Source organism: Protomyctophum bolini, assembly GCF_963924005.1.
Source record: "Protomyctophum bolini genome assembly, chromosome: 9".
NCBI classification, from domain to species: domain Eukaryota; kingdom Metazoa; phylum Chordata; class Actinopteri; order Myctophiformes; family Myctophidae; genus Protomyctophum; species Protomyctophum bolini.
In genome coordinates this window covers 31,403,255-31,422,344 of record NC_137870.1, presented here as the reverse complement: position 1 = coordinate 31,422,344, position 19,090 = coordinate 31,403,255, and the positions used below count along the sequence as shown (strand labels likewise).

At 43.6% G+C, this 19,090-nt stretch overlaps 1 protein-coding gene across 1 annotated transcript in view; it reads left to right on the top strand.

Moving 5' to 3' along the window:
• The window catches only part of robo1 (roundabout, axon guidance receptor, homolog 1), a 162,913-nt gene that overhangs the window by 125,851 nt on the left and 17,972 nt on the right, over positions 1-19,090 (top strand). Inside the window, exons 10-21 of the mRNA XM_080771956.1 lie at positions 336-417; positions 1,181-1,349; positions 1,470-1,636; positions 2,069-2,190; positions 4,183-4,414; positions 5,440-5,561; positions 7,917-8,088; positions 10,031-10,234; positions 12,789-12,815; positions 14,342-14,384; positions 16,472-16,626; positions 18,302-18,694. Coding sequence (XP_080628082.1) covers positions 336-417; positions 1,181-1,349; positions 1,470-1,636; positions 2,069-2,190; positions 4,183-4,414; positions 5,440-5,561; positions 7,917-8,088; positions 10,031-10,234; positions 12,789-12,815; positions 14,342-14,384; positions 16,472-16,626; positions 18,302-18,694 — 1,888 coding nt within the window. The remainder of the gene's footprint in view (positions 1-335; positions 418-1,180; positions 1,350-1,469; positions 1,637-2,068; positions 2,191-4,182; positions 4,415-5,439; positions 5,562-7,916; positions 8,089-10,030; positions 10,235-12,788; positions 12,816-14,341; positions 14,385-16,471; positions 16,627-18,301; positions 18,695-19,090) is intronic.

The window sequence follows — 19,090 nt, the reverse complement described above, 5'->3', positions numbered from 1 at the left end:
CATTCTCATGTACAGTACACCTGCATTGCCTCTACTCCCAGTAGTGAAGCCTCGTGGAAAGCTGTAAAGTGTATGCCATGCTCAGTCACTCACATGCTCCACAAATTAGCATTAACCACAAATTAGCATTAACCAAAGTCACTGGTTTCCTCTCCTCTCTGTCTCCAGCTTGGTGACACTGTCATGTACACCTGCATTGCCTCCACTCCCAGTGGGGAGGCCTTGTGGAAAGCCGTGTTAATACTGGGACAAAGAAAGAGTATGCCATGCTACTCACATGCTCCACAAATTAGCATTAACCAAAGCCACTGGTTTCCTCTCCTCTCTGTCTCCAGCTTGGTGACACTGGCATGTACACCTGCATTGCCTCCACTCCCAGTGGGGAGGCCTCGTGGAAAGCCTACCTGGAGGTCCAGGGTAAGTCCATCAACCCATCGCAGTGGAAGAAGTACTACATAAGTGAATGTATCAATACCACAATCTACTCAGTTACAAGTGAAAGTCCAGTATTCACATTCACAAGTACAAAAGTGTTGGCATCAAAATGTACTTAAAGTACCAAAAGTACTCATTATGCAGAATGTCCCATTTCACAAGTTTTCAAATGTAGAAAATGTATAACAATCATAAAAAAGCAGATCTACAAGCTTGTGATGCATTGTGAGCTTGTAGATCAGCTATTTTCAAATTACCTAAATCTATTCTAGTCTTAAGTGATTAATGTATTTATAATCTAAATCTACAATATAACTAGTAGTAACTAAAGTTTTCAAATAATTGTAGTGGAGTAAAAGTTTGCCTCTGAGATGTAGTGGAGTAGAAGTAAATGTACAGACAATTGGAAATACTCCAATACAGTAAGTACTTAGTTACTTTTACACCACTGCCATTAACCCATTGGTTGTTTGCTGTGACAGAAAGCAGTATGCAGGTGCTGAAATGAGTCAAAATTTAATTCACTTAACTCGTCTTAAACTCAAGTCATTTGCAACCTTAGTTCCTGCAATGAGAAGCATTTTGCAAATGCTTTGGATTTTATGTGAAATAACTTGGTTAAAAGGACAGTGAGATAAACTTAACTGTGGAAATGAAAGATGGAGATGGCGTATATGTCATCACTGGAATTAAAATAATACAGTATCTTTATTGCACTGTCTCCCTTTCTCTGTTATGCATTTAGAATTTGGTGTCCCAGTGCAACCATTACGACCGACCGACCCCAACCTGATCCCCAGCGCCCCGTCTAAACCGGAGGTCACTGACGTCACCCGGACTACCGTCACCCTTTCCTGGAAGCCCAACCTTAATGCTGGAGCCACACCCACGTCCTACATTATAGAGGCCTTCAGGTAAAGTCATTGACAAACTAGCGAAGTCACGGATTCATTGACAATATTCACCTTGTGGCCATTTTTACCACCTCCAAGTATTAAGATGACCATCCTTGACCTTATCTGCTGTTTCCACAGTCATGCATCAGGCAGCAGTTGGCAAACCCTGGCAGAACATGTGAAGACCGAGTCTTACGTACTGAAGAATCTCAAGCCCAGTGCAGTCTACCTCTTCTTAGTACGGGCAGCCAACGCCTATGGCTTGAGTGACCCCAGTCCTATCACTGATGCTGTGAAAACACAAGGTATAGTACTAGGGGCCCTCAATTACCACCTCATACCTCATTAAACCCTATACCTACATCAGATAGAGAAAATAGAAACTCTACAAGCTCACAATGCTCAGAGTGGAGGAGAGAGTTTAAAATTATTCAAATGTATGGTCCACAGGATTGTTAACAAGGTGCTACGCATATCTAGTCAAGTATATTTACGGTATATGGTTAATGATGCACAAAGATATTCCACCAGAGTTAGTTACACAGGCTGTTCTGTATGTCTCTGATAATTTCATCCCCCACAATGGAAATAAGCTTAAGTTTATTTGTGTTTAAATATACTGTATGTGTGTGTGTGTGTGTGTGTGTGTGTGTGTGTGTGTGTGTGTGTGTGTGTGTGTGTGTGTGTGTGTGTGTGTGTGTGTGTGTGTGTGTGTGTGTGTGTGTGTGTGTGTACAGATATCCCCCCCACCAGTCAAGGTGTAGACCATCGTCAGATCCAGAGGGAGTTGGGAGAAGTGGTCATTCACCTACACAACCCCACCATCCTCTCCTCCTCCTCTGTCAGGGTACAGTGGACGGTGAGTGCTCTCTATCTCTCTCTCTCACTCGCTCTCTCTCTCTTCCTCTCACGTCTGCTGATAATTGATGACCTTGTGAAGTGCAGGTGCACTGTATTTCAGCCACATGTTATGATTTGGGTCATTTGAATAGCTGGTCCCTGAAGCACCATGGGCAGTTCTGGGGTGTTCCTATGCCCACGGTCAATTTGTCTAGCCATTCAGCAGTGCTAATGTGCTAACGTCCTAGCGCCATGCAGAGGAAGGACACTGCGGAGGGAGAGGGAGTCTGGAACGTGGTCAAAAGTGCTCTAAGTGTCCATCTGGCATGGACCAGAACTGGCCGGATGGCCAGAGCGCAAACCAACACCACAGCAGGCGTGCACGCACACACACCTAGACTATATACGGTAGCGCCCTGCCCTGCCCTTTGCCATAAGTTAAGCACTACTGCATAGCAGTGTATGGTGTGCCAATCTGTGCCCTCGCAAATTGGAAACACTCAGCAGCTGTTAAAATAATCCAACTGAGAAGGAGGAGGCGGCAAACTCGTGCTCTTACCTAGAAATGGCTTGCAGATGTAGGAGGAGAGGGAACGGGTGCAGATAGAAGATAATCTGAGGTGAAGTGGAGGTGCTCGCGGAGGTGGTTAGACTTTTTTTGTTCTTTTTTCTAGTGGATGCTAGATGTGTAACAGTTAGATGATTTATTCTTCTTCTGTTAATTTAACCCAAATGGACCCTGGACCCTTTTGGGTTAAATTAACACTGAGAATCATCTAAACTGCAGGATGCTGCAGCTACTCAAATTATTCTCAAATTATTTTACACTAATTGCTTTCACCTTATATTAGCTGTCGTATCAGGGAGTATTTAGACCTGGTAGGATAAAGGATATAAACCCAATAGTACCAGTGGCCCAGAGGGCTGACGGTTGTGAATCACTGATTTACACAATACTACTGTAGATATCCGGGTGTAGAACATGAACATCTCCACATTAAACCCCTGGGGTTTAGTTCAAACCTTTCCTTTCTGACACCAGGCCACCCCTACATTCCCAGGTGTAATGAAGTGCCACAGTGAGTGATGAATGGCAACTGGGAAATGTGAAAAGGATACTGACATGCCAAGACTGATTTAAAACACGACTGCCCAGTTCCCCTGTCTTTCTGGAATGTCCTGGGAAGAAAGCAGGACCTTTTTTAGTTTTAATTTTTTTATATATAGAAAGAGCTGTGCATTTATATGCTATGGTTTCCTGGGTTTTGTAGTGTTAAATTTACTCCCAGTGTGGAGTTTCTTGGTCTTTACATTTTCCTTTGTGTCGTGTTTAAGCGGTTGCACAGTTTCAGTCTAATGAAGACCACCTGAGCCGACAGCAGAGCTTTATAGGCAAGAGATGGAGAAAATCATTAAAATCTTTACAAGGCAGTGCTGCCTGCCTTCCACGGGGACTGGTAGTGATATTAGCATAATGGCTAGTGGCTGTCTTCTATGCACCAAGTGTATGCAGCAACATCAAAATCTAACCAACAGCTGCCTTTTAGCTATGCCATCTTTATTTAGTTGACATTTTTCTATCTTTTAACAGTATAATCAGGCACTAAAGTTCCTCAGTAAAATATGTCTCCTTTACTCCGTCAGTCTTTGGACTGCAGAGCAGGACAGGATGAGAGAGGCTTCTCCGGGAGCCCTTTAACCAGCTCCAGACTCTGAGGAACCTCTGGCCGATGACCTCATGCTGTGGTTAGCGCAGAACGCTGCTGCTCTAAATGGCGCATAGAGAGACAGATGAAGAGAAAGATGGCGATGTGGATGGATAAATAGAGGAGCAATGTGATAACTTAGCACCCCATTTTAGCCAGGGCTGGTGCCATCAGTCACCCTGAGCCAAATGCTGCCTGTTGGTGCTGTAAACCCAGACAGTGCTGTGAGAGTTTCCACTGTAAACTGTGCATGGGCACAATGGAGTCAAGCTGACCCCGGTCTGTGTTCCTGTACCCACCACTAGGTGGAGCAGCAGTCTCAGTACGTCCAAGGCTACAAGGTGATGTACCGGCCTTCGCCAGAGGGCCTGCAGAGGAGCGAGTGGGCTGTGTTTGAGGTGCGCACGACTGGGGACGACATCGCTGTGGTGCCACAGCTCCGCAAGGGAGTGACGTACGAGTTCAAAATCCGCCCCTTCTTCAACGAGTTCCAGGGCACAGACAGTGATGTAAAAATTGGCAAAACACTGGAGGAAGGTGGGTGGGACAAGTCTTTACTAGTCTTTTGTGTGTGTGTGTGTGTGTGTGTGTGTGTGTGTGTGTGTGTGTGTGTGTGTGTGTGTGTGTGTGTGTGTGTGTGTGTGTGTGTGTGTGTGTGTGTGTGTGTGTGTGTGCGTGTGCGTGTGCAGCACATGTTGTTTACATGATTTTCTATGCACAGCATGCATGTGCGTGAGCTGTTAACAGCAGGCACCGGGTGGGCAAGATTATGTTATGTTAAAATGTGGTGTTTTCAACCATGCTAGTACGGATGTTCAGCTCTTTGAAAAGGGCCCACGAAAGCCACGCAGACCATGACAAAAACCCCATACAACATTCCAATGAATACTGTGCTAATTTCTCCCTGGGTGTGGTTTTGGGCGTCTCACAAGGTTTGTTCCAATCCCAGCCCAGTTCCTAATTTTTGACTGTAGTCAACGGTCTCGCGGAATTCACGAGAATGTGACTAACGAGTGTTTATTAGTGTTTGTTTATGTGTGTGTATGAAGGGATGCGTGGGGAGTGTTGTTTTCATCTCTTTGACTTCTCTTTCTTGATCCCAATTTTGTCTGTAATTGTTTTCTGGTTCCAAATGTGATGCCTGTTCTCCCATGAGTGGGAAAAAATGCCTGCTTTCATTACACTCAATCAGAATGCGATTAAGATGGTTACATTGTGTTCATAATTCATTTAGTTTAATTACAGTATACTCACCGGGGCAGCATCATACACGCTATCATGGCCCCCACTTTACAGTATATGAATAAACAGTAATTTCCCTTCATTTACCCTCAGCACATCTTTGTATGTACCTTTCTATCGAATTGAGACTGTTTTCTGAAGCAGCCTAATTATAAATATGAGTGTGATTATCGTTCCTTTGTTCTCGCCTCAGCTTCAGTCTCACATGGAGATGAAAGAAGCGCTGCTGGGATGGGAGCAGACTGCGTACAGTGTGTGTGGAAATACCATACAGTACGTTGTATGAAGGTGTGTTTTTTTGTCTTTTGTCTGTCCTTCAGCTCCCAGCGCCCCCCCTCGGGATGTTACGGTGACGGAGAGCGGGGACAATGGGACTGCCGTCGTGGTCTCCTGGCAACCCCCTCCGCAGGAGGAGCAAAACGGGGTGGTCCAGGAATACAAGGTAAGGTCTGCCAGCCCAGCAGCCCCATGTATGTACGTCTGAGGTCTGATAGGCTTTACTGCAGAGGAGCACAAAGGAGTCATCACAGAGAGCTGTGTGGGCACAGGGCCCATGACAGAAAACACAACACAGACAATGCATACGGTATATACAGAGAGGTAATGCGCACAGATAAAGGAAGGTAATGCATTCTGGGTTGAGGCACACCTTCGAAGGCACGTCGGTTTTATACCTCTGTGTGTGCGAGGCTTGGAGAGGGGGAGACAATGAGATGAGCAGGGTAGCTGGGGGAAAATGTTGTGAACCACCGCCATCTGGTGGAGAGGGTCATCATATACATCTTTGTATTCGTTCCACACAGTAATGTCTCTAATATTTATGAATGGATCGCTTAGTCCCTCTAATATTGCTCATTATTTAATTTCATTACACACATGACAAATAAATACAGGTACTCTTTCTAATTGTCAGTCATGTGTATTATAGTCATGCATTTATGTATTATATGAATGCATGCATATTGCATAATGGTCTCATTACTAGAAACCGACCTTTCTGTGTATGACGCTTGCAAGCAATTAAATACATCATAGAAAAATACACTAATGACTGAAGAAGAGCAAGTAATGAGCTTTCAAGCAAAGAATGGAAAGGAGTAAACTGTACAAACATTTGTTGTTTTACTTCCAATGATTTCTATACTTTGAATCTTTGATTATGCCAACATTTAGTTGTATTTGGCGAGCGGACAAATTATAAATTAGGCCTTGGCTGCCCTAACATGGCTTCAACTCTGCGTTCTCTTTGTGGAGTGACCTCACTTGTGGCAGCACTCTCCGCTCAAGTATTATTCTGTGTATGTCGTATCATTTTAATTGGAAAACGTTTTTGTTTTGTATATAGGGAATGTATTTTAATGATGGGGGGGGGGGGGGGCAACGCAGTCTGTTTAAAAAGTTAAGCCACTGTTCATTTTCCAAGTAAAGGTTTTCTGGTTTCTGGGGTTTAGAGTAATTTCATGGTTGTTAAGTCCAGGTCGAAAGTGTTCTTTGCTCATTATTGTGCCTGGTCCCTAAGGGCGCCTCCTCTCTCGCTGCAAGAGCCTCCGAGATGTTCAGAGCTTTGTAGCACCACCACACACAACCATGCACACTCTTCCAGGGAACACGCACGCACACGCACACACACACACACACACACACACACACACACACACACACACACACACACACACACACACACACACACACACACACACATTGTGAAACTAGTTAACTGGGGGGTGGAAGGTGGTGGGAGAGAGTGGCTGGTTCAGGATGTGGAGGTCTGAAGGCATCATGCTGAGGTGAATGTATAGTGCTCTTTGTGACCCTGGATTGAGTTAGTTCAGCCCTTGCAGTGAGGTGACCCCTCCCCGCCCTGTAATTGGGTTATGGGGGTGATTACGGATTCACGTTTGTTTTTCATGGGCTTACGGCCTCACTCTGACATGTTATGGCTACCCAGGGTAGTACTGACCCTGTGTCGAACGCACCCTGACAAACAAAATGCACAGGTTTCTGTTCATGTTTTCCTACTGGGATTACTCTGAGAGACGTAATGCGATACACACATTGTTGATATGCAGTAGTTGAGTTATTGACCATTATAGAAAACATTTGAGTGTGTTGGGGAGGGTTTAGTATTGACTGTATTTCCTATAGCTTCCAAACATTAGGACATGCCATTTTCTGGTTCCATCGATCCAGACCCCTTGCATTTGTCCTAAAGATATTATTATTATTATTATTTGCAGAATCAAATGTTTCATATGGTCATGATTCACCAGGAGCCTGGATGGCTTTATTATAGGCTTAAAATAATCAATGTACTGTATTATGTTTGGAAATTTCCTATGGGAAAAAGGAATGGGGTCTGGATCGATGGAACCAGAACATATCTGCCACTGCTAGCCCCTCCTATATTCAGCTATAGTGTAGATTTTCTTCTTACACAAACATTAAATGGAGTCATATGCAGACGAGTAAGTCGGCTATTTTTGTCCTAAACAAAGTTCCCATTGACAATGAATGGATGATGATGTACAGTACGATGATAAGAGCGCCCATCACTTCACACAGGTGTGATATTTTGTGTATATACAGGTATGCTGAGTCACAACAGTGTCTAATCAGAAATGCAGGAAGTACAGTGCAAGGCTACATACGTACAGTATTGTCCACCATATTGTAACATCCTGTAATTTTTCAGGCCTACTCCTGATTATACACTTTCAGCAGCAGTTCCTGTCCAGCCTAGGTGGTCATGAAGGCATCGTAAAACACTTTATTATAACACACACTCTCTCTGTGGCAGATCTGGTGTTTGGGGAATGAGAGCAGGTACCACATCAACCGCACAGTGGACGGATCAACCTTCTCTGTGATGATCCCAAGTTTAGCCCCGGGGATCCGCTACAGCGTGGAGGTAGCAGCCAGCACTGGTGCTGGTCCAGGAGTTAAGAGTGATGTCACCGTCTTCCAGCTTGGTGAGTAGAGTCCGCAGGGACGATGCCAAAATAGACTTTGCAGGAGGCCAAAATACCATTTCACTTACTGTACATACAGTGTAGCCAATACTAGTTTCATTGCACCCTAGATTCCAAGGGTAATAGACGAACGTACAAACGGAACTTTATGTTTGTACATTATAAAAGGACAGCTCTACAATTCATTGCTACAAAAACATTTTTTCGTTGTTATAATGAACAATGCATTCAATCCTGTTTGCCTCTGTGCTGTCAATGGCAATGGCTAAAACTATAATTAAAATGATTACATTCCGGTTATCCACCATATCCTCCCTCATATGCATGGCATGATGAGCATGAATGACAGGAGGTTCAATCTACCTTAATGCTTGTGTTCAGCACACTGTCAGTGTACCCTGAAATGCCTTTCACCTCCAGTAGCTCGTATTGTGATCACAACAGTTACATGCAGTTCCTGCGTGCCTGAGTTGTTTAGCCTCCTGCCACGCCCTCCTCCGTTTTTCATTTGAAACAACAAAAGCAATAAGCTTAGCGCCCTAGGATTTCACATGTATTAACGCGGGCCAATGCAGTAAGGGATGCACGCATGTCAAATCCAAGTTCTTTTTCTTTTTCAGATTTTTGCACTATTTCAGTTCAGAGTTCTAGACGGACACATTTTCTGACATTTCAGCAATTATGTTCCACAAAAGCTTTCAGCAAGCTCACCGGGGAGGAAGATTGAAAGCACGTGAAATATCTACGTGTGGCAGAGAGAGCAAGAGATCTGTCTGTTTTAAATGGGTATTGAGTGGGCTGGGATGGGCATGAAGAAGCACAGGCTGTGACTGATACAATTTCTCTCACTTGAAGAGTTCCTGCCGCGGTTTGTTGCCATGTTCCAACACTGGAGTGGAGCAGTGTGCCTCGGGGACCGGTGCTCCACTCAAATGCATTTGTCACACAGTGAGGGTTTGCTGTGTGCCATTCCAGCCAAAATACCTGTGCAGTCCTTGTTGACTGCTTTAGTCACATTAGCACACCACACGTTTCTTGTTACAGCTACACAATGAACAGAGGAGAAACATAAAAACAAAAGTATAATAACAGAGGAAATGAAAACAACCAAACAGACAGAGGTAGGTAGAGAGAGACAGAGAAACCGTTTAGAAGCTAACAGCTTGTCTCTTTTGAAAACTTTGTTTAGTTTTTGCCTCTGGCTAGAAAAATCTTGACAGTTAAAAATGTCTGCAATATGAAAAATACATGAGGAAAATAGGCAAAGACAGGCAAACAATCCAGCAGAAATGAAACTGACAGATGAGAAGAAATGAGAGCAGTGTTGTGGACCACTCAATCACAAATGTTTTATAAATGATTTGTGTCCATTTTTAAAATGAGTATTTTCAACTATTTTGACATGGCCAAAACTGGGTTGCCAGAGTTGAAGTGGTTCAAGTGCATTTCACAGTTGAAGCTTAAAGTCATTCACACACCAGATGGTCACAAATGTGTGCCAGGTTTCTTTCTAAGGCTGATCTCATTGGGTTAAAGTAATATACTGGTAATTGGAAAACAAATGTTGACTCACTCATCAGACCTGTCAGGTGAAACTGCCCCTGTGTTGAATCTCTGGTTTCCTCGGTCGACACTTTTGTCTGCTCAGCTGCCATTGTTAACTGGGATTTGCAATGAATGCCTTTAAATATTGTAGAGAGACAGCTCCATCTCTGCAGGAAAACAGCCTCACACCCTCCTGCTGAGATGAAAGAGCCCTGTTTTAGAATTTTCCACTGTTGCCTCACACTTATTTCTTCATATTTGTCATGCGCTACTCAATTTTCTTCCAAACTATTCCTTTCATTCTTCATCATTTCTATTCATGCCTTCTTCTATACCTTTCGTTACCCCCCCCCCCCCTCAAACACTAACCCCGTTCCCTGTACCTGCTCCTCCACAGATGCGTCGGGGAGAATGACGGAGGGCATTGGGAACCCACAGAACCCTCTGTCGCAGCAGATCTCAGATGTGGTCAAGCAGCCAGCCTTCATAGCAGGCATAGGAGCCGCTTGCTGGATCATCCTCATGGTCTTCAGCATTTGGCTGTACCGCCACCGCAAGAAGAGGAGTGGTCTCTCCAGCAGCTATGCAGGCATACGCAAGGGTTAGTACCACAAGGGCAACAGCATCACACCACACTTCAATGTACAATATATTTAAGCAACAAACTGTTTTATCAATCTACATAAATCACATAAAGAATTGAAAACGTATAAGATCACCCCATCAGATTCATAGGCAGGGAATATACAGTTATCTCTCACTGACACTTGGGGCTGCTAACATAACGTATAAGCACAAACACTCTCCAGTGCACCTTTAACATGATATGTATGTAAGAAATTAGAAGGAAATGTTGAATGGCAGTGAGATGTAAGTCAGTGAGAAAATGCAATGTACAGTCAGTTATTAGCTGAATATTTGGCAACAGTCCAGGCGTCTGACTTTTCTGATTCAAACACATTATATACCTTGCAACTGGTTCAACTCATCTCAAGTCTACTGTACATTCATATACATTTGAGTCATTCTAACAGAAAGCACAAAGTATTCCAGTATTCTTGCTGTTCTTATAGCATGAGGCCTGCTTCATGTGGAGGAGTTAACAAGTACTATGCCAATTATGTCAATCATGTGGGCAACATGATTGACACACAATAGTTCAAGTTTATAGAGTTCCCCTGAGGTCGGGGATACTGGGAGTGGCAAGATTGCGGAGGCCCCCAAATGCAGAGGCAAGGAATAACAACAATTTATCTCATGCCATTACAATATTTCACTACAAGAATGCTCTGTACCACCACACCCTTAACATTTATTTAATCAGTGAATTTGTTGTTTTGCTTAGATGACCTATGAATGATGACCTACAATAGACACAGGGTAGGGACATCAGGAAATCATGATTTTCAAAACATATTAGTAAGTTAACGACAGTGGATGATTAAATCATTATATTTATTGTCAGTGTCCATGTGGGAAGGGTTGATATGCTGGCACCATAACTTAAGCCATTTTCATTGAAAACGTCTGTCTTTCGTGCCCAAAATAAAACGGTGCCCACACTGAAGAGTTAGAACCGACGTGACGTTGGAACAGTGGTCAGTTACTGCGGAACCTGTGGCTACAGAACAGGACGTCTGAAGGCTTTATGAGTACAGTCATGTGACACGGCCAGGAGCCACAGGAGAGGAGACTACTGTGTGTGAGGTTTCCTCTGTGGCTCCCTATGACTCTGTAGGTTTGGTGGTGTTTCCTCACGTTAACTCACAAAGCCCTTCATGGGCACAGTAGTTTTGCTCCCCTGCCTCCTTCTCCTGCAGTCCCAAACCACAAGAGGCCATAGTCTTTGTTGGAACTGGTAACTAAGAATGTTTTGAGAGGAGGAGAAGAGTATAATTGCAACCACATGAAGCAACACTGCACTCAGGCCGAAGTAGTTTGAATTCGGAGGCAGTACAGGAGTGTGTGTGTGTGTGTGTGTGTGTGTCTCAAGATCTTCCCGAACCAAAATAAATAGCATTTTAATAGTATATTCAAGGACAGAATTCTACATTTCTTTCCAGTAGTATTATTCCCCAAACTTCATCTTGTCTACCATGTTCGCTTTCTGCCCTTGGTTTCCTCTCTCTATCCTGAGCTGATTTGAAATAAAGCATAAAATATCCAATGTATTTTTTTTTTTTTTTCAAGAAATAGCTCAAGCATAGCTAGTTAACTAAACGGTAGTCTCTATATAACACCCTAGCAACATAATGCCTGAACAGTCTCTGAAGAGAATAATATGGGTTGTCTGTATACGTGTGTTCCCGGAGCGTGTGACCATTATTTCACTGCCAGGAGGATTCATCTAGCTAGCTACTGAGCATCTGTGACAGTCTCGTGTCAGAGTGGTAATTTGATTTATTTATTTCAATCATGTTAGCGTTTCTGACGATGTCTTGCATACCAATTGTCAGTCTCTCTCCAGCTCCAATGCGTACAGTACATCAAGCAGATAAAGCCATCCATGCGCTTAAATCTCTTATGCCTCTTTGATCTTCAAAAGAGAGAGATCCAAAGTGATGAGATAATTGTGACATTTACGGGACATTTCTTGGTGCTGGCATTGAAAGACTTCTTTTCATATATGAGAGGAAATAAGAAAGTTACAACTGTCTTAGTTCTCAGGTGTCTAAATCAGAAGCCAGACAGTATAGACGATATTCTAAAGAGACCCACATAACCACCCATAACCATCCACACAGTGATCGTTAAAGAAGCAAACCAATGTCATTTCACTGTGTATCTGGGTGTGAGCAGTAGAGCTGTGAGGGTGATGACATGTATGTAAGAGATGGCAAGGTCTCATTAGTGTGTGACCTCCTCCCAGCAGGCCTCCGGTGCACAGGGCCTGGATTGGAACCAGCAGTTGGTTAAGAGGTGGAGCTGAAATTCAGATTTTGTGATGGTGTGGCACATGGCTGGGTTCCCCCTGTAATGGATATGTTGTGTACTCTAACCTGAGTGCTGTGGCAGAGAGAAATAAGCTCAGTCGAGCACATTCCAGAAAGTGGAGACACATTGTTTACATGTTGGTGTACCGAGATACATTTAAATACTGGTGTGCCTAATTTGATATTCCTTTTTTTTTCCTCGGGCTGTGCTTCGATCAACAGTGCCATCCTTTACCTTCACACCTACAGGTAAGCACTCTTCATTTCTCCACTTTTGCTCTGCAGGTTGGCGGAAAATGTCCCTACTTGAGTATACCAGATGCATATTTTTACTTGTCAAACATTTCCCCTGATGATCTGAACTGCCACAGTTATGGAGAGAGCCATTGACTGGATACAGGTTGGAAAGGGGCACTCAATTAAAAACTGCAGAATGTAAGAGTAGGAGCTAATCAAAAAATATTCCACCAAATGTTAGGGTCATGTCAGAATGTAGTAGTTAAAGACGTGCAGGCCTTGCCACTAAGATGCTATTAAAACTGGCCCAAACTTGATCAAAGCGTTGCTGGCATCTACAGATCCACAGGGATTTAAAAGAGTCAAACTCCAGCACTGCAATACACCAATTAGATAGAAGAGGTAGAGAGGAGCTAAGAAAAAATAAAGTGGTAGTCTCTGATTTGAGGTGACACGGCGTGAACATTGAAAGAAGGATGCTTTCTCTCTCTCTCCTTCTGTCTCATAGGGTTTCTCATGCATCTGGCTTTCTCTTTGTAGCTTAGAGATGTGTCAGGGCTGATGCGAGAGAGAGACAGAATGAGTGAAAGGTAGGGAGAGAGAGTTACGATTTTGTGGTTGGACTGACTAATCCTATTCCTATCTGGGCTGAATCTATGTCTAAACTGTGAGGGTTTTGTTTGTCCCGTCCGCCTGAAGGCTTGGAATCAACTCTTCTTGTATTTATACTGTTGCAATCCGCTGGAACACTTTCAGACATTTAGTCAGCTGGTAATTTGACTTTTGGGTGAAGTCTTTTATGCTTGATGTTATGGGTTCTGTCTCCGTAAGCACATAATCCCTCAACCAGCCGTGTCACCCGATGTAACAACCAGAATGCTACATGATGTCGATTTTGATCTACAAGCGTGTTGTAATTCCAAAGGCATTACTGTGTGGTTTTTGCATTATTTAATTCTTCATTGGTTCTCTTGCTATCTGCGGAGACCCAGGCTGAACTTCCTGTTTTGAAAGAGGGGCAGGCACAATGGACGCTCCCTCAGCCCTTGTTACACACACACAGTCCTAACTTTTCTCCTCTCAGGGAGGAGATTGTAATTAAAGTTGGGAGTTTATCTCGCCTTCACACACCGGCGGCTTAGACCTCATTGAAAGAGCCCAACTTGTAATGCACAGAGCTCCAAACCTGCTGAGGCTACGCCAGGCGGGCAACAAGCGGTGCAGCCCCGTCCTTGATAAGTTTCTTATACGCTTCCAGCCACTGTTGCTGACTGTGACTCAGCCTAGGGGTTGTCATGTACTACTCACATGAATGCACACGCATTGGATACATGGATACATGAACACATACACTGTACATATGCACGTACTACATACACACCAAGGTCCTAATCTAACCACAGTCACATTTTATGTGAATAACCGGGTCTTATACTTGGATGATGCTGATAATGGTGATGATTTATGTTGGTGTCAGCGGTGATGGCAGCATAGCGTTGAGGAACTCACCGTGTCCATTTGTTTCTCTCCTTCCACAGTGGCCTATCAGAGAGGAGGAGAAGCTGTCAGCAGTGCTGGGAGGTAAGAGTTGATTGATTCGCTGACGTTTTCTATGTCAAAATAGTGCAGACATTTAGTACATTTGAATTACATTAAGGGTTAACAACATTTTGTACAATTGTTTTTGAAATGGTGCCGAATCCCTTTAGCTTAGTTGGTGATGATCAGAAAGTGTAATTTCCCCAAAAGAACACTAGAGGGAGTGCTGTGCTTAAGCAAACGGTCAATGCAGTGGAGGAGGAAGGTGGAGCACAATGTATGTTGTGAATACCAGTGGTGGAAAAAGTACTCATATCTCATATACATCAATACTGCAATGTAGAAATATTCTGTTACAAGTAAAAGTCGGTAATTTATTTAGTAAAAGTTCAAAAGTATACAAAATATACAAAAGTAAAAGTACTCATTATGCAGAATGTCCCATTTAACAAGTTTTCAAATGTATAAAAATCCGAGCTACAAGCTACAAGCTTATAAATAATAATAAACAAAGTAACTATAGTAACTAACGTTTTAAAATAATTGTGGTGGAGTTAAAGTAAAACTATCCAAAATTGGAAATACTCCAGTAAAGTAAAAGTACCTAAAATGGTACTTACGTACAGCACTTAAGTAAATGTACTTAGTTACTTTACACCACTGTGTGTTACGAACAGGAACAAAGCACCATCTATTCGCAAATGGAGGAAAGCCGTGTCCAGCCACAAGGCTGTGCCATAGCATCACTGTAAAACATCAATAGAGATGCACACACCCAGATACTAGTGATGGTGATACTGTAGCATCCTTTTACTTATTGTGGGATGGTGCGTTTTGTCAGACAGACTAGTACTATCCTATAGTGACTTGGCAGAGGCTGCATGAATTTGTTTAACATTTTCCTCTTTGGGGAGATTTTTTCGCATTCAGACAAATTTGTGGAATATTTGTTTCATTGCCCTGGCATGAATAGTGTTTCAAATATACATCACATGTGTGTGCATGGGATGGGGTTGTGTTTGTGCCTGCATCATGCATACTGTATATTGGCTGTGTTGAGCTGTATATTGGCTATGAATCTATGCAGCCAGCTTATTATCCTGTTCTGTGATTGAATCACACATTGCTCTGCCCAAAGACAATGGACAAAGACAATTCAATACAAACACACGACTGTCTGGGTGATTGAGCAGCTATTGTGAGATTGTATTTGGCGCCACAAGACAATGTGTTCATTACTCAAATTAATCATACAACTCAAAAACAATAATTAATCATTTGAATGGAAATGGGGAGGGGGGAGTTCTATGTTAATTCAGTGTTAGTGTTGGAATATGTAAAGTACAGTATAACACAAGACAAGTCATTCTATTAAGAAAAGTGCACGGTAACAATACAAAAAAGAGTAGTCTACTGAGCCCTTTGCATGGGAGATTGATTCAATGAATAAGATATAAGAGTTTGTTCAATCTCAGTTATTGAAACATCCAATGTCTGTCCTGAGTCTCCTGTATAAAGGAGCTGGACAATCTAGAAGTACTGATATCCATCACATACTGTACATCATGGAGTCTCCCCTCTTCGTGTACAAGCTACAACACCTTTCAAGAAGATAGCGATGCTCTTTGACACTTTGGAATGTAATGGGGGAACATTTGTGGTTCACTGGCTGCTGAGGATGTGCATTTGGCAACATTGGTGATTTCTATCTGGCAGTCTAATCCAAGCGGATCGCTAATGCTCACGAGGGGACAGTGTCATCGGCTGTGGGCAAGTCAAGCGCACACAATCTATTTAGCTGGGCTTCTTCCTAATGTGCACCCTGGGCACAAGTGGAACGGGTGATGTGAAAAAGAAAGACAGCAAAGCAAAAGATGAAAAATATCTCTATTTATATCTACATCCAAATCTGAAGATATCTACGTGAAATGTGGGGGATATTTCTTATTTTTAATCCTAATGCATACTGTTGTGTTAAGTAAATAGAAGCCAAGGCTTGTGTTCACCTAGTCAATATTGCTTTACTGCTGTGTTTAGTTTTGTGCTGTGTTTTGGTTCACTGGATCCGGTTCCTATTGGCTGGCTTGGTCCTCTGCTGTTGTTAACCATTTTGGTCTCATTCTCTGTAGGCCCGGATTGCTGAACATTGGGGAGTCTGCCACTCAGCCCTGGCTGGCTGACACGTGGCCCAACTCCTGCTCTAACCACAACGACTGTAGCATCAACTGCTGCACTGCCGGCAACGGCAACAGTGACAGCAACCTGGCAACATACAGTCGTCCAGGTGAGTGTCAGAACCAACATAGCCCGTCACCATTCAGTCCTTAGAGAATATTCCCACAAGACAGATGCCAAAAAGGAACATAGGAACTTGCAGAGAACTGTAGTGCAAAAGCAAGTAATATCTGGGTTAGGTCCCTGGAGAGTTGTTCCATGTATTTCTCTTTTCATTAGGGATCCGTATGAAGAAGAAAACTTGGAGAAATATTACGATTAAGAGTGCCTGTACTGCCTGCACACTTGATTTATTTGAGGTTAAAGTGGAGCTGTTTTAGGCAGGAAATAGAAGGGGTACACTGGAAGGAGCTTATGGCTTTACTCTGTTGCTAATCGAATTGCTTTGCTGATTTCCATACTGTTGTTATAGCCGGTAATGTAATTTCCCCTAAGTGCTCAGTTATTTAAGAAATGTGGAGCGAGCATAGAGGTCAGGACTGGACGGCAGACTGGCCAGAGAGAGAGAGAGAGAGAGAGAGAGAGAGAGAGAGAGATGTGGAGAGTGGGAGAGTGGGAGAGTGAGAGAGAGATGGAGAGAAAGAGGGAGAGAGAGATGCACCTGAAATATGAAAATGCAGAAGAAAGGAAGGGCAGAATGATTGAGGAAGAAACTGAAATGTCAGAAGAGAGAGAATGAAAGTGTGTTATGGTGACATACAGTATTGAAAGCAGAGAGACAGGTGGTAACAGAAGGAGAGAGATAGAGAGTGATGGTAAACCACCAGCTGGCCTTTTAGTTTAGTCAGCACTACTGTATCTTTCACTAACAAGGGTATACTGTACATACAGTAGTGCACACATACAGTAAATGCATGTGTGCATGGACGCACGCAAAATCTGAATAAGGGATGCTCCGAGTTGTTTTAGAAGGGATAGCATGTCAAAAGCCTCCCCACACATTGCATGACCCCCCCATAACAACTAGCACCCTAGTAGTGCACTTGCTTTGTGTGTGTGCCAACCCTAAACTCTGTGAACATTAACAGGATCACTGACTAGGATAGGAGTTAATGTCCCTTCATCTCAGCCATAGGGGCCCTCTGACACATCCACCTTTGAAGTGTTTAGCTATCCCACACTCTGCTGAAATGTGAGGCATGCTCGGCGAGCGAGCAGTGTGCACCTATGGCTGTCCTTGGTATTTACCGCAAGGCTGACTCTCAGATCTGCGGGAGGATTTGAATATTTTATGAGCCAGGGAAAATTGGATCTGTCAGCGGAGCTGTGCTTTTACCACGCTCCTCAACGCAGGTCTTTGATACAGACACGTCCCTCTGTCCCGCTCAATGAGCAAAAGCCGACCCACTGTCAAATGGAGGAAGAACAGAGATGATGCTCCGTCTTCGACCACGTTGAGTCATGGAGTGAGACATGGCTCCAGAGCAGAAATGTATAATAGCACTCCCGTCACTCATGTAAAGCAGATTGCCATTTGGCAATTAAAAAGTGAGCTTTTGAACTGTACTCGTTGTGTCTGTTTGAGAGGCACAGTGCTCTTTTGTAATGTAGACAAGAAGGAATACATTAATTCTTTGTGAATTTAAAAGCAAAAATGCTTTCTCTCGTAACTTCATAAGGGGATAAGTATCTTCTATTGTCTCAAACACTGCTACTAAGAGTTTCCGCACTAGAAGCCTGGCCAATGTTACTAAACATTAAACAACCCTCCCCATGTTCTCCAGCCGACTGCATCGCGAATTATAACAACCAGATGGAGAACAAGCAGACAAACCTGATGGTGCCAGAGTCCGGCGTCTACGGAGACGTCGACCTGTCCAACAAGATCAACGAGATGAAGACATTCAACAGCCCCAATTTAAAGGACGGGCGCTTTGTCGGGCCGGGTGGGCAGCCGACGCCCTACGCCACCACGCAGCTCATCCAGTCCTCCATCATGGGCAACAACATGAACACGGACAGAGGCACAGGAGGCAGTGGAGGTGGGGGTATAGGGGGTGAAGGGGTGAACGAGAAGCATTGCTGGAAGCCCACCCCAGCCCAGCAGCAACAGAAACAGCAGGACATGGGCTCCCAGCTCCAGTACAACATAATGGAGCAGAACAAACTCAACAAGGGTGAGTGGAAACCCAGAGGCCACGGTGCCAGAGCCATGATCCTCCTCTACACGATCCATCCCCTTCTTTCTGCACTCTTGCAGCATCACTGTGGATCTCCATGAAGGGGAATGTTCATGTTTCATTTGGTTCTCTTGTTGTCTTTTATATCCATTATCACTTTCTTTCTCTCCTTTTCATCTGTCTTAGTGTTTTGGGGTTCCTACAACTCTTCCCTAGATTGAGTTCCAGGGTTGAACTTCTCTATTTTTCTATGTACCTTCTGGGTTGTGCTTGCATGATGAAGGCAGGTGTGAGGCATTATCTCTGCTGTCAAATATCGAAAGGAAAGAATAACATTGTTCAGTCTAATGTGCTTTGAATGAAACTATCATCACATTATTTCCGCCTGCACAA